This window comes from Zeus faber (genome assembly GCF_960531495.2).
Source record: "Zeus faber genome assembly, chromosome: 1".
In the NCBI taxonomy this organism is placed as follows: Eukaryota; Metazoa; Chordata; class Actinopteri; order Zeiformes; family Zeidae; genus Zeus; species Zeus faber.
In genome coordinates, this window is record NC_137193.1 from 62421758 (window position 1) to 62445435 (window position 23678).

At 43.4% G+C, this 23678-nt stretch overlaps 1 protein-coding gene across 1 annotated transcript in view; it reads right to left on the reverse strand.

Annotated features, from left to right (window-relative positions):
- Positions 1–364: 364 nt before the first annotated feature.
- Positions 365–23678, reverse strand: part of bcar3 (BCAR3 adaptor protein, NSP family member) — a gene marked incomplete at its 5' end in the record, with an annotated part of 73425 nt that continues 50111 nt past the window's right edge. The window contains 13 exons of the mRNA XM_079998379.1: positions 365–2361; positions 2796–2999; positions 3783–3894; positions 4045–4216; positions 6065–6180; positions 7396–7991; positions 8143–8319; positions 8468–8599; positions 9134–9234; positions 9581–9795; positions 10718–10834; positions 10926–11051; positions 12752–12880. Coding sequence (XP_079854505.1) covers positions 2183–2361; positions 2796–2999; positions 3783–3894; positions 4045–4216; positions 6065–6180; positions 7396–7991; positions 8143–8319; positions 8468–8599; positions 9134–9234; positions 9581–9795; positions 10718–10834; positions 10926–11051; positions 12752–12880 — 2376 coding nt within the window. The 3' untranslated portion in view covers positions 365–2182. The remainder of the gene's footprint in view (positions 2362–2795; positions 3000–3782; positions 3895–4044; positions 4217–6064; positions 6181–7395; positions 7992–8142; positions 8320–8467; positions 8600–9133; positions 9235–9580; positions 9796–10717; positions 10835–10925; positions 11052–12751; positions 12881–23678) is intronic.

The window sequence follows — 23678 nt, forward strand, 5'->3', positions numbered from 1 at the left end:
TGGGGGGACACTTCGAGGGGGGACACTTTGATTTACAGTCAGTTGTTGAACAAAAACAAAACAATTTTTAGTTTAATGGGATAGAATCAACTGACTGGCAATTATTGCACAATTTCACAGTTCTACTTGTATTAACATGATAAAAAGTAATAAAAGTAATATTGTTTATTGAATGGAAATGCAAGTAACATGCAATGCAAGTCAGGAAATGAGTTCTAGTCTGTTCTGTATTTTGGGCTATTTGTGTTGGCAATTTATTTATTACATTTTCAGGCGGATAGGCACTTTTCTTAATGCTAATTGTCTGTAGAGAAACACTCCATTCCACCCTTTATTTGCAACGTAGCCGTGTAATATAAGCGGAATTATGTACAACCAGCCGGTCGTTACTGGCAGAACAACCCTGAGAGGGTGATCATCCTTAGCAGTTATTTTTTTCTTACTGTGCTGGAACAAGCCCAGATGAACACAGATGCTTTTAATGGCTTAAATCCTCACATTTGAACAAAATATTTGATGGACTTTTTCCTTCATAAAGCACTCTCTCACACACACACCCAGTCTGATCTCAGGGAACGATTACTCGATTTATTAAATCATATCCCACAGTAGTTCAGAATATAAACATATCAAAATTCATCAACATCCTTGTTTTTTACAGTAAATAGTCTCTTGGAGAAAAATATATTACAATATACACAGGCTAACACTTTAAATAAGGACACCCTAAGTGTATCACACATTAACGACAAGTTCATTTGAACAGGATTAGAATATACTCCAGCCCCCTTACATATTTATTACTGTAGATGGAAATATGAACAAAGATAACCCTGAAATCATCACGTCACAAAAGATCTTTTCTCCACTGATTAAATGACAAACGACAAAAAGCAAACCAGAAGTCCACTCTTTCTTACAGAGTCGGATTCCGCAGGAAATGCTGACGCTGAATGACTCCGGGATGCGTTTTGCAAATGTTTCAACTCGTGACAAGTTTCAGTCTGAAAGTACGACCAGTTGAGTTTTTTTACAGGAACTGGGCTTTAAACTAAGTTCCAGTCACGTATTTCAAAATAATGACTTTATTGATGCTAACCTTAGCTTTCACTGTATTCACTATAAATAAAAAATGTTTATGTAAGTGAGTCTTGTGTAATTATTATTATTTTTTGTATTTTATTTATTTTGTTCGCAAACACTATATACAGTTCATATAAACAGAGTTTTAAACTGTCATTTATGGAACAGGGTCAGTTGAGCAAACTACTCACCGTTGTTCTGGAAAAACACAAGTTCTCCCGTTTTCCCTGACATTATGGGGGGGGTGTGTTACGCATTTGATGTGTGTTATTATTGTACTAATAACCCGAGTAACCGTAGTGAGTGGATTAAAACAAAGAGGCGTTGATTCAGGGTCTCAACTCTTTCTGACCCCAATGATGACTTTTCCCACACTCGGCTCCATTGCCACCAGTTAATTAAAGGTAAGGAATCAGATTCCACTCCTGTGCTTGTATGCTAAATAGCGCCTTGAAAAATCTCCACGAGGTGGAGGAAAACACCACAATCACATTGCATTGTTAAGTACAGCTATACTGTGTTTTCTAGCTCTCTAGGCAATATATAGCACAAGCGGTGCCAAGTCAAGAAAACCCGCTGCGTCTTTCAGGCCTGGCTGATCAGGAAATTCGAAAAAAATATACAAATATATATATATATATATACACACACCTTAAGTTTCTTTAGAATGCTACAGTTTCAACTTCCCCTTTCCAATTGCAGCACTAATACACAAAACCTGTATCCGCTGGTAGAACTTCTTAAATACCCACTTCTGCTGCTTGCTGCAAGCCTGCGATGCAAAGCCACACAAAAAATATAAAAATCCTAATTTGCTTTCCATTTTCACTCCAACCTCAAACGTCTGTTCAGAGTTAACAGGATGTTGATATGCGAAGGAAGGCGATATTCACCTAGAACGTTTTCATCAATGTTGTCAAAACTTCAGTCAGTAATAAAAAGATAAGGTAATTCCATTACTTTATCAATTGAAGGAAAATGACGCAAAATGATTATTATTTTTTGCTAATTTAGAGAAATATTGCAGAAAAAACTTTCGTCCCACAGAATGACCACTCCACCGAACGCACACAGTTTTTAATCCCCGATGTTGATTTCGTCATATCTGGGTGTGCGCAGCGGGGGGCGGTTCCAGTTTCCGCGACAACGCTGTGAGTATGAGGGCGAATTTGCCGTAGCGATCCGACTGGTTGACTGAGGCCCCGCGACTCCCCCACAGCAGCCGCAGCTGAAAGTCCGTCTTGAACACCTCCAGGAGGTCGTCGTCGCACTGGAACCCTGAACACACACACACACACACACACACATATATATATATATATATATATAATTTTTTTTATATATTCACGTTTATCTGTACCAGGGCTGTCGAACGATTCAAATAATTATTTGTGATGATATTGGTGGCATCAATCGCGATACATTTTTTTATTTACTTGAATTTGACCCTAAAGAAAGAGTTTTCTATTTAAAAAGCAGTGCATCCATTACAGTCGTAATGATTTCATTATTGAGAACAGAAACACGCAATTATCTTTATCAAAATATATTTACTGCATTTTTTTACCATAAACAGGCCACTATTGTTCTCCTTACTAGAGTATGTTTTCATGCAATGCTATATCAAAACATGTAAAACAACAAAATAAAAAACATAAATGAGTGAAATAAACATTTAATTATACATATTCATATTATGTGTGTATTTGCACCTTCTAGCGCCTTCTGTGCGTTAGCGGTGTAGCTGTGCGCGTCACGTGCAACAATGCGCGCCGCCTCCAGGTGGCGCAGCATGATGTCACAGCCCTGGTCGCTGGTCTCCCAGAGCTCCGCCCCCTCAGGGGCCACAGCCGGGCGCTCCATCAGGGTGAGGAGGGGCAGGAGGAGGGGCACGCAGACCACCGGCGGGAGCGACGCTAAATGGGGGCGGGGACAATTTACGTCTCTCTGAATTATTTACGCGTGCGAGCGTTGGGGCGATAATTTCATATTACATCATAGCCCAAGTGAATACTGGGTTCTGATTGGATGGAGTTTCTGCTAAATCACTGCTGAGAGGAGTGATTTAGAGTAGGTTGGGGAGTTTCATTTTTTTAACGACAACATTTCTTTTGAATAAATATGGAGGTAAAAGAAATTATCCAACAAACTCATCACAACCAAAAATGACCGAACTGAGAACGACAGTATCATGACGCTCTTCATCACCAAGGATGTTTGAAAAGTCCCCTGCCCCTAGAGGCTAACCAGAGTATTGCAGCTCCTCATCTTTTGATATTTGGCTCATTAAAATGTATTTCTTTGAAATACATATTGATTGCTGTTTGTATGTCATCAATTCTTTATCTTTACCACTCTTAGTATGGGAAAAAAAAAATACATGGAACTACATTTGATTTGAATCTACTCTCTTGGACTTTTTATTTTGGGACAGATGAATAGGTAAACACAAGATTTGTTTCATATGGAAAGTTTAATACAGGAATCAACGATTCCATGCTTACCTAATTTTCTCAGAATTGTGTATGTTCAAGTTCAAGTTCAAGTTCAAGAGATTATTTGTCACATACATCCACATACGTACATATATGTAGTGAAATGTCATGACACCCGTTGATTACGCACAAGCTCTATAAGCTCAAAAAATACTCAAATGTGCGTAATCGACACGCGGTTATGTGTGTGTGCGTGGCCAGTACCTTCGCCATCATAGAGGTTCTTGTAGAAAGGTTTGAGTGTTTTCTCGTAAGTGACGGCTGTCTGTGTGTAGTTCCTTCTTAGGGCGGTCCATGTCTGCTCCAAACGGCTGATCTGCAAAAAACACACATGTAGACTGTGTGTGTGTGTGTGTGTGTGTGTGTGTGTGTGTGTGTGTGTGTGTGTGTGTGTGTGTGTGTGTGTGTGTGTGTGTGTGTGTGTGTGTGTGTGTGTGTGTGTGTGTGTGTGGGCTGTGTGCCTCACCTGCGGCAGGTCCAGGGCTTTCATCAGAGAGGTGAAGGCATACAGGTCTCCCACAGCGTCCTTCAGCTCTAGCGCCACCAAGATGATGCGGTTCAGCGTGGACGCCCGCTCCTCCACGCTGCCCGTGCACCCCAGGATGTCCACGGCGACGCCAATCGCTGTGGTGTGGTGTCTGGCGGGGACGGAGGAAGCGATTAGAACAGGGTTTTAATAATCATTTTCACAACAATGGAAATTATTATTTGTGTTGCAAGATCAAAATTGGCTTTAGTAATTCAACAAGTCGAAGATTCACTCGCTCGCCCACTCATTTGCTGGAATGGCTCCTGACCCCCGAGTCATCTAAAAGATTCGTTCAAACGAGTTGTTTGTGAGTCTTGCATCACTATCAGTAGGCCAAAATAATAAGCACAGTTCTACATGTTTCTGACGTTTTTAGTGGTAACATGATAGCGGTGTGTCGTGGGATTATGCTTATCGAAGTGACATTAACAGCCTAGACCAGGGGTGTCAAACTAATTTTCACCCTGTGCCACATCAGTATTATGGTTGCCCTCAAAGGGCCGGTTGTAACTGTAAGACTGTATAAATGTAACTACTCCTTAACATATTGTTAAATAACTGTCTCTGCATTTGATTATTATTTATTCAAGTGTACAAATATTGCACATGCATAAATGCATAAATAAATGTCAAATATATATGTAAGCACATTGCTCTGTGTTATTCTAACATAAATCCCTCTAATTTATCAGGTTAATAAACCCACATTACTCCATCAATCAAAGATCAAACTTTTCAAGTGAGTAATAAAGACAAATATCATCAAACACAAGTTATCACATCAACTTTGTTCAAAACTTTTTTGTCACAGTTGAGAGGGGCAGAACTATGGTACAACAAATAATTGTGAGCTACTGAGGACATGTGTGACAGATGTGGCATTTTACAAAAACAAATGGCTGCAGACGGCCTACATCCAACTAATGAGAGATGGTTTTGATTACAGTAAACATTTGGCTGCATGAACACAGACACCTGTAAACACACTGAATACATTGCTACAAATACAAAGTAGTATATGTAATTAACTCAAAATAACAATAAGGGTTGTCTCAGTTCACAACTATATTGGTCAAGTTCTGGGTGAAGTTGATGAGGTGATGCACACATTGCAGGTGCATTGGTAGTTAGCAACTTCTCCTAGGGTAATTTAGTTTTACTTACGGACTCCTCCGCCACATCAAAAATGCCCCTCCCCATCGGCGTCCCATGCGTGGCAGCTACATTCAAGAGCTCCTCACTGACAGTGAAGTCTGCCTTCACGCCTCTAATAAAAATGGACAGCTGCGCTGTATCCGTGTTGTCTGTGCTTTCATCAACAGCTAATGAAAAAGCTGTGTAGCTGCGTGTCTCTTCGACCAGCTGTGTTGTCAGATTGCCTGCTAGTTCCTTAACTCGGTCTGCGACGGTGTTTCTTAGCGGCAGGATGCCGTCATTTTGCGGGTCACAAAATCTACATGCATTGTGGGAAATGTAGTTTATGGTCACCGTACACTGTAAAGCAGCATAGACTTATTTTACATTTACATTTAGTCATTGATCAGACGCTTTTATCCAAAGCGACTTACAATTGTTGAAACGCTGACGGACGCAGCCATCAGGAGCAATGAGGGGTTAAGTGCAGGAGGAGCCTGGGATCGAACCAGCAACCTTTAGATGACTAGACCACCAGCTCTACCTCCTGAGCTACCGTCCCCAGACAATATGCCTTTTAAGCTCTTACGGGTAACATAAAATGTTGCGGCCGAATCCGGCCCCCGAGCCTTGAGTTTGACACATGGCCTAGATTGACGGAAGAAGTCATCTGAGTAATCTAAGCATTTCTAAATCTAAATCTAAAAACACATACTTGTTGAATCTGGTTTCCTGCGGTCACTGTAATTATTTGTGCATGTTTGTTTGTTGATGTGTGTGTGTGTGTGTGTGTGTGTGTGTGTGTGTGTGTGTGTACATGCACCTTTCCATCAGGTCCAGCCTCAGCTGTTGGCCATGTGGTAGGGTCACCAGCTCCAAACCCGAGGCAACACCCATTTGACCTTTAACCTCCGCTGAGACACCCAGTATCCTAGCAACCTGAGACAAAAACAAACAAGCACACACACTGCTTTAGGGAGGAAAAAAAGTCAAGAAACTGGAAACATACCTGAAACCCCTCATAAACCGTATTATCCTTATTATCTTCTATTCCGAATAATTGGAAACCGCAGTTGGTGCGTGCGGTTTTTTCGGGTGTTTTTGCTGACTGCCTCTCTTTGGTGTCATTAGACCTGTTTTATTTCATCATTTGCGTCCTGTAACGACATCAGTGGCACAGCAGCTTTAATCAAATTTGGACACAGAAGCGGCTTTCGACCAGCGTGTTTGTTTTGAGTGTGTTTTTCCTCCCGAGTGAACACGCAGACATGTGTGCCTGGACGTGTGTGTGTTTTGGGAGGGGGGTGGATGTGATTTATTTTCAACGAATGCCCATTTTTGTTCATTAATGTGTGCCGGTGAACTTGTGTGTCTTACTAACTTACTTATATTTACCATTCCTCTATCAAACGTCCCGTGAGTTTCATTTATTGTAAGGTATTTGATCCGTAATGCCGAATCAGACAACATTCAGACTAAAGGGTTAAACCCCAAACCATACTTTTCTAAAGACCCTGACCGATGTTTAATTGAGTCAGTACACACACTCTCCATTAACCCTGAACAATTTCCTGAGGATAGGAACCTAGGATCTTGTGGTGAATGACATGGTGAGAAACCTCAAATCAGCTGCATCGGTGTGGGGCAACAGAATTTGCCGTGGGTGATGAAAAGTTGGACTCTTTTTGAAGATTTGGCTCTTTACAAGGAACATGGTAAAAAGATTTGTTCGTTTGATTCAGTTGGTGTAACTTGCGCATCGCGACTCAGGGATCTTGCTCAAGAATAGTTTGGTTTGGGTGTCGTTACCTCTGCGTGGGGCACATGCGTGACTCATCAATGTCTTTTCATTCAAGATTCGAGTCTCAGTTCACTGTTCAGCCTGTGTGTCTGGCTGCAGTTACCCAGTTGGGAACAGAGTAAACCTTTGGGCTGAGTAATTTAAAACATTAGTTTGCTCCGGCATCACTATTTTAACTATTATCACTATTTTATTTTAAAAGTTTTTTAACCAGTGTTTTTTTTGGTGTTTGTGCAAGAGTGTGTGTGTGTGTGTGTGTGTGTGTGTGTGTGTGTGTGTGTGTGTGTGTGTGTGTGTGTGTGTGTGTGTGTGTGTGTGTGTGTGTGTGTGTGTGTGTGTGTGTGTGTGTGTACCTGACAGTCGGCCATCAGCATGTGCCTGGCGATGCTTTGGTGGTTGTGGCTGAGCACCAGCCCTTTGGCCCTCTTCAGAACCGCCATCTCCAGCGGCTTGTTCTCCTCCAGCAGCAGGCGGGAGTAGAAGTCTGCCGGCCGGAAGGCCGACGCTGTCTCCACCAGGGGGCGCCGAAAGCCCCTCCTTTCCCCTCTCCCCCTCTCCCCTCCCTCCTCACCCTCTCCCTCCTCTTCTTCGCTGGTGCTCTCCAGGGCAGCGATGGCGTGATGGTAGGAGCTCCGGTCGAGCCCTCCCCTCTGGATGATCTCCTCCTCCTCTAGTCCGTCATCCCCTCCTCCTCCACTCCTTCCCCCTTCCACGTCCCTCCGCAGTCTGTCCACGTAGCTGTAGGGCTGCGTTGGGTCCGAGGCTCGAAGCTCCTCCCACTCCCGGACGCAGGGGCAGGGGCTAGGCGTCCGTCCTTCCATTCGGCATGTTTCTGCATCGGTGGGTAAGAGAGCGGTCGCCGAGCCGTGCTCCTCAGGTTCCACGGTGAGGTACATCCGATGCTGGAACTTGAGAGGCTTGAGCGGGGGCACAGGAGGAGCCAAAGGACCTGTGGGTACAAAATCAATAGGAGCAAAACACAGATAACTTTCTACAACAACAGCTAGCTTACTAATACCAAGACAAATGAAACATGCTCACTAAAAAATACCAAATTACATTTAAGTCAGTTTTAATAGCGAATCAACTTCTCTTCGTACATGTGGCTTCCGCGGCAGACGCTGAGGAGCTGGGGAAGATGGAGTCATCGGGACCCGAGGAGATGGAAGCCAGCGGCTGCAGGCAGGGGGAATGTGGACGTCGGGAAGGGGGCACCTTGCTGGGTTTGGGGGGCGGTTTAGGACAAAGCTGGCTGTCAGAGCCCAGGAAGACCTGGCCTGGAAAGGGGAAACAACATTGTCAAAATGTTAAGATAAGATTCTTTTTCTTCCTAACACTATGACTTATTGCGGAATCAAGGTACAATTGAGGAGGCTGTATCATAACTCATAGTAGAAGCGACACTGCATAACACTTTTAGCCGACCTGCCAGGGGCTCCATGGATCTACGAGGTGCCGAGGGGCTCACGACCGGCTCGCTGCCCGTCCGAAAGACCGGCGTCTTGGGACTGGGGCTGGGAAGGAGAGGGTCTTGAGTCGGGGGCTGGGGTCTGCAACCTGGAGGGGGGGATATGAGAAGTACGCAGAAGAGTGAGATTTATAGTGGAGAGGAAAAGTGACGAGAAGGAGCAGAGAGCAAAAAGGGATTCTTTGGCCAAGTTTAGAGCCAGGATTCTACTTGTTTGAAATAATTTTTAAAGCACTTGTGTTTCAAAGCATTCGGAAATAAAATATTGTTTTGCAAAAATCTCATTACTTTGACAAAAAAAATCTCTATTTAGGCATTCCATCTGCATGCATCTTTTTCCCTTTTTTCTCTCGTAGCTCTCTCTCTCTCTTCCTCTAATTGTCTTATAAGCAGCAGGGCCACGTATAAGCAGAGAGACAACTAATGTGCTTCAAAGTGAAATCTATCCACCCCTCCTCTGACACACACCCTCCGTGTATGGCGCCGGTCTGCTCTGAGGGGGTACTGTACGGCGTGGACTTAAGGAGAGAGAGGGGAGGTAAAGTATGGATATGTACCTCTGTCATTGCTGTGCGTGCAGTACATATAGAAAGCGAACTTGGAACGTGGTGCGTGTCACCCACCGAGTGGCAGGAAGCTCTCCGATTGGTGTGTCTTGAGGGGGCGTCTGCGTTCCTGAACCTGGTTGAGGCTCGCCGGTTGACTGCCGCACCTGTCCTTCAGCCTGTGGGGAAATCAGGATTGATTTCAAACCATTTCACACCATTCACCAAGTCCTCAGAAATGACAAATTATTATAAACTAGGATGGATGTGGTACATAATAGTTCTGCACACCACCGGTGTGCCCGCATAATGTGTCTCTCTTCTTCTCCTGGTTCACAAACACTGGGCTTTGGTTGCTCCGGCCAAATTCACTTACAAGTGGGTGACGTGTGTGTGTGTGTGTGTGTGTGTGTGTGTGTGTGTGTGTGTGTGTGTGTGTGTGTGTGTGTGTGTGTGTGTGTGTGTGTGTGTGTGTGTGTGTGTGTGTGTGTGTGTGTGTGTGTGTGTGTGTGTGCGTGCGCCTACCTAAGCTGATTCCCCCGGCCAACACAACTGTCATGCGTGTGCATGTTGTCGTGCCCGTGTCCGTTGGTGATGTTGAGGCTGAAGCGTTTTTGACTCTGCCTTTCTGGCAGGGTTAGCCCCGCCTCCTTGTCATTTTTTGCCAATCCGTACTTCTCTGCCAGGCAGCGCAGCGGCAGCCCTCTGTTGATTGGCTGAAAGATTATGGCTCCCACCACCTGAGAAAATTAGGAGTGTGAATATTAACCAATTTAACTTTAACCACTTTAACTACATGTTGTAGTCAAAACCAACCGTGAGTCTGAAGCTTACCAAGTCAGAGTCATTTCCAAGATTCTTAGGTCTCGGCCGCCGATAGAGCTAAAACTAAAGTAAAGACCGACTTAAGAACAGTTCAAGTGAAACCATCCCTTGGATTTGTGTGGAGTTTGTGGCCACATTTCAGAGAACTGCTCCTCATATATTCCGCCTGATTTTCATGACTCGTGACCCAACTGGAAATCAAAACTCAGGACTCTGACTCAATTTGACGACAACAACAGTGTCAAGTATCAAGAAACCAACTCAGGTCCAAGTCAAAGTGAAAGCATTTCAATAAATACAGGTAATATATGCATTACAAGCCTCTGCTATGAACTGGAACATGTAGAGCACGGGTGGAGCAAGTTCAGCTCTTCCGCAGTAATTCTCTTAAGTTTGGGATCCTCCACTCTGAAAGTAGTGTTTTGGGGTTTTTTCATCATCTGGGTTTACCCTCATTATGTTCTTCTTTGTGAATGTTCACCCATATCCACAGTTTGCCATGTCGAGCTGCGCTGGTTTATCTAGCATTGTGTTCTTGCTGGAGAATAACACCGCCACCAAGATCGGAAAACATTTCATACATAAAGGAGCATGAGCATCACTTAAATACATTGAAGGGCTGCCAGCTAACAAAAGTAGAACATTTGGGATTTGTTTTTGCACAAAATAATCTTACGGTTTTCCACTTTAAAACAATTGGCGAGGTAACCACGCCGCCTCGCTTTGAATGACACTCTTCTGCTGTTCCATGTTTACAGAACAGGAGGGACATAGTTGAGAGGCAAAAGTCTGTTATTTTTCATCTATTATTGCTATTATTGAAAAGAAGATACACACCTGAGACACAGGCTTCCTGTTGCCGACGTAGTATCTGATGAGTGCGGGCACGCTGTCAAACCCCTCCCTCTCCAGCCGGTACTCCACCCTGGAGTAGGCCTCATTCAGTGTCACCACCTAGAACGAAGAACGTGGGGGAAAAACATTCATTTCGGCTCCAGGCAAACTTTAAAATTTTTAACCAACAATGAACCTCGGGACCACGTACCTTCTTGTTGATTTTAAAGTGCTGGGCGGCATTGCGCCATTGGCAGGTCAGAACGTAACTTCCGGGACTGGACAGTGAGTCACGGATCAGGAAATCTCCGTCCCGCTGAACCAGGTTCTCTGCAACCTGCCGGAAGAAGGGCATGGAAAGAGCACACACACACACACACACACACACACACACACACACACACACACACACACACACACACACACACACAGCACAGACACACACACACGCGCACACACAAACAGAAACACACACAGACACATGCACAATCAAGGACACACATAAACAGAAACACACACACACACACACACACACACACACACACACACACACAAACACACACACACACACAATGTTTACACTGCTAACATGAAATCTAATGGTGGTGCACGGCTATTCAGCTCAATAGTTGCAGGTCAGCGATGCTTATATAAGTCACATCTAAATTTTGCGTTGCCATGTACACTATCTGAAACGTCGGCAACTTCCAAGCCTTGAACGAGTTCAACGTAAACATTCAAGAAATAACTTTTAAAACATTTAAATTCAGACAGAAACTGAAAGAAAAACAAAAATATGTGTAATATATACAGTATATGAGCTGGCTCTCTCCGTATTAGCACGGACTCAACCTAGCAAGCGAGCCTGTTTGCACGGGCCAGACCTTTGTGTCCTTTCCCAGTTTGATTGTGGACCCTGCCACCCACAGTGCAAACAGCAAATAGATACAAAGGAGAGCGTGCATCACTCAAATACATTGATTGGCTGTAAAAAAAAAAAGAAATTTAAAAAGTGTAAAAAAGTAGAAAACATCTTTTTTTTTTCCTTACAAAAGAATCTTATGGGGTAGCCCCTTAAACAACTATATTGAGGTAACCATGCAGCTTTGAATTGGCGGCGAGCGGAGGGGGGAGGGAAGTCATGAATGAGCTCTGGCAGCTGTAGGAGGGCGACGGTAAATGCATACTAACAGAGACAAATAAAAACATGAGGTTATCCTTCTTTGTTTTTATTTTACCGCTTTCGTGTTTTTTCCAACAATTTCCACTCCCCCCTCCACTCTCTCTCTCTCTGAAAATAAAGGAACCTTAAATGTCAAGTCCACCCCCCCCAATCTTTCTCTTAATCTTCCTCTTGCACAGTCACACTCTAATTAAGCCGCTGTTTGTATAGTATATAATGGCCGTTTAGTTAAGCCTGGGGAAGGGGGCTTATTAAAAATGATTACATCTCAGTGCGGTGCCTGATAAAGAGTGACCTTTCACGTCCACCGCACACAAAGACACACAGATTTTCCACACACACGCACACAGCAGCAGCAGTATTCACAGAACCACGCAGCGTTAGGGCTTTTCCTTTTGACCCCCAGCTCAACTGCTGAAGCAACTGCTTAAGCTATAATCTCCAATGTGTGTGTGTGTGTGTGTGTGTGTGTGTGTGTGTGTGTGTGTGTCAGTGTGCGTGTGTGTGTGTCAGTCTTAACAAAGGCAATGTTGCTCTACCTGTTCCAATCCTGGCTGCTCACGGTAGGGACTCATGACTCAGGTGCACGATTGTAGTTGTGTGTGCTGTCGCAACTGGAATGACTCCCACAATGCATTGTGGGATACACTCGCTAGCGTAGCCTGCAGTGTTAGCACAGATACAATACTTCGCTGGATGTCATCCTGATACTTTTCATGTACTGTTGGAGCAGACTGTGGTTGCAGGCACAGTAAAATGCAAAATAGTTTGTCATTTCGGATGCAGTGCGCGTGTGTGTGTGTGTGTGTGTGTGTGTGTGTGTGTGTGTGTGTGTGTGTGTGTGTGTTGTATACCTGTCTTGGTATGGCCCCGTGGTACCAGGCATGGCTCCGGGGTTCCTCACAGTTCATCTTCAGCTCCTCCTCCAACTCTCTACGAAACTTCTCAGAAGGACAATCCATGATGAACTGATCCCTGGAGAACTGTGGGTAACACACACACACACACACACACACACACACACACACACACACACACACACACACACACACACACACACACACACACACACACACACACACACACACACACACACACACACACACACACACACACACACACGGAAGCGGACCTTATTACCATGGACGGCCTATTTGTAAAAATCCGCAGAGCCACAATGTGGACGGCGACAAAGACGTTAGACTTCCATTTTATGTTGAAGTCTGGAGCAGTAGCCATGAAAATAAAGGAATGCTACACTATAAATTTACCGCCCCACCTCCTCCTAAAAAACATTGATGTCGGAAAGAACGAATTAGACTACATCATGTATTTCTTCAGAACGGAGAGCATCAAAATCTGTCAGAAGTAAAATTGCTATTTTGCTCAGGGAGAGCTGCGGAGTAAATATTTTCTATGATCTAAATTTCACTATAAACACAATGAAAAATACACTCATTGTGTGTTAGTCCAGAGCTTAAGCCGTGGGTGAGAGCAAAGTCAAATGTTGCTCGGCAAGAGGGACACTGTTATTCACTGAAAACCACCAACAGCAAGACGCAAAGACTCGATTCAGAGGGAAAACCAAATAAACGCAAAAACTTCCGATACCGGGGTACACACTATGCTAACAAGTACCACTATGCTAAGTAGTAGCACTATGCTAACCAATTAGCTCAGTGGCAGGTGGCAGTTGGTCTACATTAAGTGAATGTTACAGTATTGCGGCATTACTAATAAAAATAAGCGTACAGCAGTTAAAAGTGGCTTAAGTCATAGAGTGATAAGTCATATATAATATAATATAATATAATATAATATGATATAATATAATATATATAACATAATATAATACAATATATTATATTATAGATAATATAACACAATATGTTATATATAATATAATACAATACAATACAATACAATACAATATAATATAATATAATAACAGGAATAGAATTGACCTCATGGTCCAGTGAAACCACACCACTGCACTCAAACATATTAACTCTATCTCTAAGTAAATGCAAGCCAGCAATGAACTGTAATAACGCCCCAGAACAAAAAAACAATCGTAGCTCTAGTGTGCGAAGGCATTAGGAGTGCAGCGAAGATCTTCATATGACCTTACAAACGTGGAGGACCTACTGAAGATGACCTCGCTGACCTCACAGCTATGGCTGGCACGGTCGGGACAAACTCCTCATACACTTACATGACAGCTTGCGGGACGCTGCATATCTCCCTCCATGCGTCCTGTCTCTCTGCCTTTCAGACGCGCCTCCATCTCTGCTCACATCGCACACACACCGCTTCTCACTCTTATTCTTTCTTCCACACACACTCTCACTTTCGTTCTACAAGATATTCCCACGGCCTCTCCTCTGGCTGACTCGGCTCGGTGTGTTTTCCTGTCATGTCACTACTGATACACAGCCGCACCCAACTGCCCCGACCTGCCACTGTACACGCCCTTTTACCTGACGTTCACACACCCACATAAAACACACACACACACACACACACACACACACACACACACACACACACACACACACACACACACACACACACACACACACACACACACACACACACACACACACACACACACACACACACACACACAGCTCACAAGGCATGTGCAGCCATGTTGAAAGGGCATGATGGGAGGACAATAAATGGAATGAAACAACAATGTATGTGTGTGTGTGTGTGTGGGGGGGGGGGGGTCAAGTGAAGCGATCACTTGAGCTACGGCTCCACCAATGCGTTGAGATCGCTATCAATTTTCCAACATGTGTAACAATAGATTCTGTGTCACGCGTAGTTCGAATCAGAATCGCGTTTTATTGGCCAAACATCCTTTTACGTGTTTCGTCCAATTACATCCGGTTTCACAGTAACTCGCACTGTACTTACATTCAACGATCAACAACAGCAGTGACAATCAGCAAACAAGAGTAGGTTTTTGCTACAGTAGCCTAAAGCAATCAAGCACAGCAGTAAAGTGAATAAAGTGCAAATGCTACATAAGGAAATATAAGTAGACAAAATATACTACAGATAAGAAATGTAGGAATAATTATACAGTTATACACACAAACATGTTAAGTGGCGGACCGGAAGTTTGTTTAGTCTCCACCTTGCACTTTGAGAGCACTGACCACATCAGCACATCATCATCATGGCCAATGCAAACATTGGGTTTCTCGGTGAAATACATCGGACAAAGACAAGTGGATAAGACAAAAGCAGTGTGTAAAATACAGTCCGTTCGGGGTTTTGAAAAAAATTCCCAGCATGAAAATAGATTTTGTCACGTGATTTACTATCACAGTATTACGTTACGTTCATAATAGTACTTTTTCATATTTGAATTTTACGGTATACAGTCATACCGGTATACCGTCCTTAACTAGAACTATTGTGGACTGCTTGAAGCAGGAGGGAAATTCACAGACAGTAGCTCCAGTGACCTGTTGTCATGTTTGGTGTCACTTCTCGTGTGTGTTTTTGTGACAAAACATATTTTGGAGACCCGACAGACTCGTGGGATTCCTCCTGGTGAAAGATCTTGTAATGTGTGATCCCTGTCACCGATCTGTCATGTAGTGTGAAACCACAACGACTTCAAGATTCCCCATCACAAGACAGAATGTTGTGTAGTATGAACAGTACAGCGATCTGACGACTTTGAGAATTGTGCAGTGTGCGCATGGCAGAAGCTTCCTCCTTGGATGGTATCTGACATGTCCTCGCAGAAGCTGACCTAGGATGTTACAGTGTCAGCCAGCTCATCCAGTGGTTGTCTGTTCAAATACACTCCAGTCATTGCAATCAAAGCAGGCTTGTAGTGTGGCTTTTGCCTCACTGGTCCATTTTTTCACGGTATTCACTACAAGCTTGGCAGATTTTAGTTTCTGCCTGTAGATGGGAATAAGGTTGACCAGGCAGTATGCCCGCAATATGCCCCTCTTAGTGTGATAAAGTAGTGGTCGACAATGTTTTTGTCTCTGTTGGGGCACTTGATGTATTGTCTGTATATGGACAGTTCACAGGTGATGTTCGCTCTATTAAAATCCCCCAAAACTATGAAAAGTGTGGGTGTGTTTGTGCCACACTGATTATCTGGTCAGTTGTGCCTCCCCCACGCACGCTTGGGTTGGAATGTAAAAACCAACCAGAATTGCGGAGGAAAACTCCCGCGGTGAAAAAAACGGTTTGCAGTTTATGAATAATGTTTCCAGTTCTGGACAACAGGATTTGAGGAGCTTTGTAACGTCAGTACACCAACCTTTGTTCACATAGAAGCAGATTCCTCCGCCTCGGGATTTACCCGACAGTTGTGCAACTCGGTCCACTCTATGGAGATGGAACCAAGGTAGCGGATTGCACAGTCCGGTGTGGTTTCATTGAGCCAGGTTTCCGTGAAGCACATTGCTGCAAAGCGAGAGAAGTCCTTGTTGGTTCCGTTGAGTATCAGCAGCCCGTCTATCTTATTCCCCAGGGAGCGGACATTCCCCAGGGAGCGGACATTCACCAGGTGAATGTAAAGGGGTAAAGAGGTCCTAAAACCCCTACGTCACAGCCGCACCAGCGCTCCTGCATGCTTTCCCCATTTGCGTTTCCTGAATCTTCCGTACAGAGCTGTCGCTCCGCTCACCAAAATATTCAAAACATCCATAGAATAGTCTGGTTTCAGATCAGATGGTGTGGTAAGATGAATGTTCAGCAGTTCTTTGATAGTAAAAGTGATCCTGGTGGATTCACTTAAAACAGAACACTGACAAAAACAAAGTACAAGAGTACACTGTACAAAGGCAGCTGCTACTGGCACCATCTTCATCCAGTTCACGGAGCTTCTGGAGCTTTGGACGGATTTCTCTGGAAGCCCGCGTTCCCACAACCAGAAGGCCCCAAATTTAGATCAGCGGGGTTTGCCGCCGGGCAACCCCAACCCAATCTTGAAGCGTTGGCCAATAACCACACAATATGACCACCACAGCTTGTGTGACTATGGTGGCCTTCGTACATGTGTAAAAAAAACAAGGAGTAAATCAAGATGGAGCATTTTATTATTTTGGTGGGTGGGTGGGGGAAGTATTAAATCTGCACTTACAATATTTCATTTTTTATTCATATTGCCATATTGCCTGCTCTCCAGAACCTGACAAATGCCAACCAGTATTTTAGAACCACCCAATATTCTGGGGCTCCGCCTCTAACTGCAAGAACTACAAATTGCGATACTTCCTAGACAAGGATGTTGTCGTCGTACCCAGGGGCTGAATCAGTGATTTGGGGGCCTGAGGCAAACACAGGTATGGGATCCTAAGCTATGGCTGTTTTCACTTCATAAACATAAAGTCTGTGTAACGCGAAGCCTTTCACATTCAAACGTTTGTTATGATTAGATTGTTGGTTCAAAAGCGTTGTTATCAAAGAGTTATTGCACTTTGAAAACTGTTGTGTTACTGTGTAGATTGTCCCTTATACGCCACCTTAACAGCATTCCAGGGAATATCGATTGAATACCTGTAGAAATCACGAGTTTTCCGGGAGCACGTGATTATTTGAAAGACGGTCTCAACTCTAAAGGGGGAGTTACAGCTACTTTTTCCATCACTCAAACACTAAAAACAAAAGTCAAACAGGTGCGTTTGGGTCAAACTTGGAAAATGTGTCAACAGTTAAAAATGTATTGTGTATTTGCTGTGGGGCTCTTCAAGAGGCCCCTCGCTGCTGGGGGCCCCAGGCGGCTTGCCTCATGGTAAAGTACCTGCTCATTTCCAGGAGAGACATTACTGCTCCACACAATGAAAATGAACAGATTAACACCTTAACGTTGAACGGTTGGATAGGCAAGTTTATAGATTGATAGGTTGTTCTCCGGAAACCAAAGCAAAAAAATGTACTCCCGTGTCCCACAGAGACGAGCGGCTAAAACAAGCTTAAACACGTGTGGTCAACCGTTTTGTTCGGCCATGGATAAGGGCTGAGTTAACATAATGTGACCCTTTAACCCTGGGAAAAATTACATAGTTTGGTTTTATCGTTGTTTCTGGAGCAGGTTTTCAAGCAGAATTCAACCAAAATGCCGACAATGTGACCTGATAGGAATGTCCAGAATGCTGCTTGTTACCCTTACAAATGCACACACACACACACACACACACACACACACACACACACACACACACACACACACACAGGGTAAGTTTGGGTTAATTTATCGTTGGCGTAGTTCCAGCCACTTGTCACTGTTACTGTCCTTTGACAAGATACTATTAACTTGAGCCATATTGTATGGATCGTGACAGAATGTTCATATTGACGGAGAAAGACACAGATCATTCATCTGTACATCAGATGGATCAGTCGTTATCAATCTTTCGATCCATCCACCCATCCATCCGCCATTGGGTTCTCCTTACATTCACATATCCGTCAGTCTATCCCTCCATGTGTCCCATGTCCGTATAGCTGGAAAAGAATGACTCGTTTTACCCATTGACTCGTCAAGAACCGAATCTCAAAAAAGAGTCAAAACTTTCATCGTTACGAACAGTTTTCCTCACATTCCAGGTGAAACGTGTTCTGCTGGAGCCGCCCCTCTGGCTCGATCTTATGATAGATGAGTTAGTGCAGCCTTGCAATTTTGACACAAATGCTAATTTACTTTATTTATTGAGTGTAATGTGAAAAACGTTCACGGCACAACACCCGGCGAGCGAGCTCTCACGGCGTAACTCACAGACCGGACCCTCTGGACTTTAGAAGAATGGCCACATGATCCATTCGCAAAATGGACGTACAGGTTGAATATTTAATATATTTGATACATTCTGTTTATTAATATGCTGGCCTTCCGACTAAACCATGATGTCTTCCTCAGAAGAGACACTCCCCACCTTCCTTCATCAGGATGGAGTGTGTGTGTGATTATATAACAGCTTACCTAAATGTCTTCTCTCATCGTCAGTCATCTCCCTCTACTTTCTCCTCCTCTTCTCGCCTTTTCTCCATCCCTCTACTCATCTGCTCTCCTCTCCTCTCTCCTTTCTTCTCTCCCCTCATCCCCTCTTTCTTCTTCTCTCCCCTCTCCTCTTCTTTCCTCTTCTCTCCCTCTCCTTCTCCTCCACTCTTTTTCTCTCTTCTCCTCTCCTCTTCCTATCTCCTCTCCCTCTCGTTTATTCTCTCCTCTCCTCCTCTTCACTCCTCTACTCCTCTCTCTTCTTTGTTCCTCCCCTTCCTCTCCTCCTCTCATCTCCATTCCTCCATGCAGCTCCTCTCCTTCTCTTCACTCCTCCTTCCCTCTCTCCTTCTCTCCTCTCCTCTCCTCCTCTCCATTCCTCCCTGCTCTCTTCTCCTCTTCTCTTCTCCTCCTCTCCTCCCTACTTTCCTTTTCTCTTTCATCCAACCTGTTCCTTTCTCCTGTCTCCCCCTCTCTCCTCCCTCTTCATCATTCCAGAACTCACTCCAATTTTTGGGGGGAATGTTAAGTCCTACACCTTTTGAAAATGACTCAAAAATTATCCACAATCTATGTTTAATAATACATATTTATTTAAGCAGTTCTCATCCCTGACAAATACAGAGGGAATAGCAATCAAGTGGAGTTCAACAATGCTGATTTGACAAAACCCAAAATAGATATACTTTGTTTTTGACCTGCTCGCACACACTCTCTCTCTCTCTCTCTCTCGCTCTCTCTACCTCTCTCTGTCTCTCTCTCCCTCTCTCTCTCTCTCTCTGACATTCTCTTTTTGGGGTCTTTGGGTTTGCGGCATCCATCCAGCCTTGTCAGCCAAGAGGACCAATCGGAAACCACAGCCAAACGGCACACTAAGCCGCTTGTCTTTTGAGCACAACGAGGTTTTAGCCTCGTAATTCTCAGCCTGCTTCGGTTCTCTAGACACACACAGACACACACGAACATTCTAATCCTCGTCTTGCCCAAATCCTCCTTGAATTGTGATGGCTGCGAGAGCATCTCATGAAATGCCAAAACAAGGGTTTCCTGCGATCATTAGCAGGTTAGCCGAGTTATCGCCCAAATATCGGCGACAGAAATTCCAGGACACACCTCTCTCTACCGAGGTACCGCATCGTTAAGTGGAAGAAACATTTGGAACCTCAGAGAGACAGGGTTCTTAACCAGATCCTTGAGGTGCTTGATTTCTGTCTTTGGATAGAAGTACTGGAATACCTTGAAAATAGCCCCTTATGTGCTGGAGTGCTTGAAAGACCTTGAAAAAAATGTGACCATTGAAAACCTGTGATATATACCCCCTGGTTTTGTTATTCATATCATCACACAATAAAAAAACAATTCAGAATAGCTTCTAAGGCATACATTATGCCTGGGGAATGTAATTTGGTATGCAAACACGTAGATGGCAATGAGCTTAATTATAGATATATAGATATATACACTGAGTAGCCATTAGAAGATGGGTAAATTGTAGCCATGAAAGGATGTACATCCAATACAATACACACAATACTCAAATAGGCTGTGGCATTCAAGCGATGATTGCTTGGTATTAACAGACCCAAAGTGTACAAAGAAAATATTCCCCACACTATTACACCACTGCTAACAGCCTGGACTATTGACACAAGGCAGGTTGGGGTCATGGATTCATGCCGTTGGCGCCAAATCCTGACCCTACCATCTGTGTGCCTCAGCAGAAATGGAGATTCATCAGACCAGGCTACGTTTTTTTGTCTTCAACCGTCCAGTTTTGGTGAGCCTGTGCCCACTGCAGCCTCAGCTTTCTGTTCTTGGCTGACAGGAGTGGAACCCGACGTGGTCTTCTGCCGTTGCAGCCCATCCGCCTCAAGGTTCTACGTGTTGTGCATTCTGACATGTTTTCCTGCTCCCCACAATAGTACAGAGTGGTTATCTGAGTCACCGTAGCCTTTCTGTCAGCTCCAACCATGTGGGGATGGTAGCTCAGGCGGTAGAGCTGGTGGTCTAGTGATCTAAAGGTTGCTGGTTTGATCCCAGGCTCCTCCTGCTAGCATGCTGTAGTGTCCTTGAGCAAGACACTTAACCCCTAATTGCTCCTGATGGCTGCGTCCGTCGGTGTTTGAACAATTGTAAGTCGCTTTGGATAAAAGCGTCTGCTAAATGAAATGTAATGTAATGTAATGTAATGTAATGTAATGTAATGTAAACCAGTCGGACCATTCTCCGTTGACCTCGTTCAACAACAAGGCGTTTCCGTCTGCAGAACTGTCGCTCACTGGATGTTTTTTGTTTTTCTCACCATTCTGAGTAAACGTTGGAGACTGTTGTGAGTGAAAATCCCAGGAGATCTACAGCTACAGAAATACTCCAACCAGCCCAAATGGTACCAACAATCATGCCACAGTCGAAAACACTGAGATCAAAATTTTTCCCAATTCTGATGGTTGATGTGAACATTAACTGCTGACCCAGGTGTACAGGTGTTCCCAATAACGTGCTCATTGGGTGTGTATACATATATAATGGATATCTAAAAGAATTGTGCTTAAAAAGTACTAGAAAGTCCTTGAAATTTAATTTTGTAATGCCAGAATGAACGCTGGAGAGATATAATCACCAACTTGACTTCCAGAGGGCCATCATCTGCCATATCACTATCTTCATCATCATTAAAATAAAAACTGTCTGCGCCACTGTTTATCTACTATTTCCTGTTCCCTATCTAGCCTCGTGTGACCTCTCTCTCTCTCTCTTTCTCTCTCTATCTCCCTCTCTCTCTCACTTCCCTCCCTCCCTGTCTACCCTCCGATCTAAGACGTCTCTGAGATTTTTTGTTTACACGCAACTTAAATGGTGGCTACTTCCTGTGTTTTAGCTCTGGGAGCCCATCTTGATCTGTTGCTCTGGGAATGACAGCGTTTTGCACATGAGATGACCTCACTATTCTTAGAAACGCTCCAGTTCATCTTCCAGCGAGTCGTGAGTGAATGTCGCGTTAAATACAGCGCCTTGCACTCCAGATAGTTTCCATATGTGTAGATCTAATGTACTGACATGCTACAATTTTTATTAATTGTGTGAATTCAGCATTTTAATTACTTACCATTACGTAAGTTATCTCTTGATGACAATGTCCTCAAGATAGGGCAAAAGCATATATTTGAAATTAAAATCATCTTCCCGTATATTGAGAAATGTAGTTAGTAATATAGTTATATTATATATATATATATACATATATATATATATGTAACTTCATTATATGTATATATTTTTTTTTTCTTTACATTTGTATATTTATTTATATTTTTATTTATTTATATTATTTTGTTAATTCATTTTTATATTTATTATTAGTTATTATTTTCCATATATTATAAATCGTCTTGCGGAAATTTGTAACACAATACACTATGTTCTACATAATATAGTAGTTATGCAATACTGTAAATTTACCATATATTGTGGAAATGCCACTTTTTGTCACTTTCCATTCCACTTTGTGTTATATATATATATATTATTAAGTAATAGATTTAAAATAGATTGGATGTATAGAAAAAAAAGGTAATTGAGTGACAATTGAGTGAAATTTAAGTAGGGCAGGGATTTATATATATAGATCCATTTTTTTATGCTTAGAAATGCTTAGATTACTCAGATGACTTCTTCCGTCAATCTAGGCCATGTGTCAAACTCAAGGCTCGGGGGCCGGATTCGGCCGCAACATTTTATGTTACCCGTAAGAGCTTAAAAGGCATATTGTCTGGGGATGGTAGCTCAGGAGGTAGAGCTGGTGGTCTAGTAATCCAAAGGTCGCTGGTTGGATCCCAGGCTCCTCCTGCTAGCATGCTGTAGTGTCCTTGAGCAAGACACTTAACCCCTAATTGCTCCTGATGGCTGCGTCCGTCAGCGTTTGAACAATTGTAAGTCGCTTTGGATAAAAGCGTCTGCTAAATGTAATGTAATGTTTATGTATTTATACATTTATTTATAATGGTTTATACATTTTTTCTTTATCATTTTAGTGAGCATATGTGCCTGTACTATGGTCCTATTTTGCTAATGGGGATGCCATTAGAAATTGAACGTCACGTATTTGCCAGTGATAAACACCAGTGAAAAAATAACCTGATTCATAACAACAATAATAATAACTTGAAACACTATATAACACTATGTATGTACACACACAACACGCAACTCTCTCCCACTCATCTCACTATGTGTCTCTGTTTTCCCCTCGCACACACAGACACATACACATACACATACACGCGCACGCACGCACGCACGCACACACACACACACACACACACACACACACACACACACACACACACACACACACACACACACACACACACACACACACACACACACACACACACACACACACACACACACACACACACACACACACACAGACATGTGGGCGTGTGGCACTTGGCAACACAGAAGAAACAGAAGGATAGCGAGACATCAAGAAAGAGAATGGAAGAATACTTCGGGCTCTTTGGGCACAAACTAAGTTACATGGAAGAGAGGAGCAGGAGGAAAAACAGAGGAAGAGAGTCTCAAAGTCTGAGATGCGAGCAAGAGAGAGAGAGGTGCCTATATTTCTCAAAAAGACTGCAAAAGACAGCAAATCTTGAAAAATTGGAATTGCAAGTGTAGGATTAAGTAGAATAAAATAGCTTGTTCTTCAGATTTCTTTAAACCAAATGAGTGACTTTTTAAAAGAAAAAAAGGCGAAATTGTGAGAAATGCAATTTCTCAATTTTCTTTCTTCTTCTGTTCTA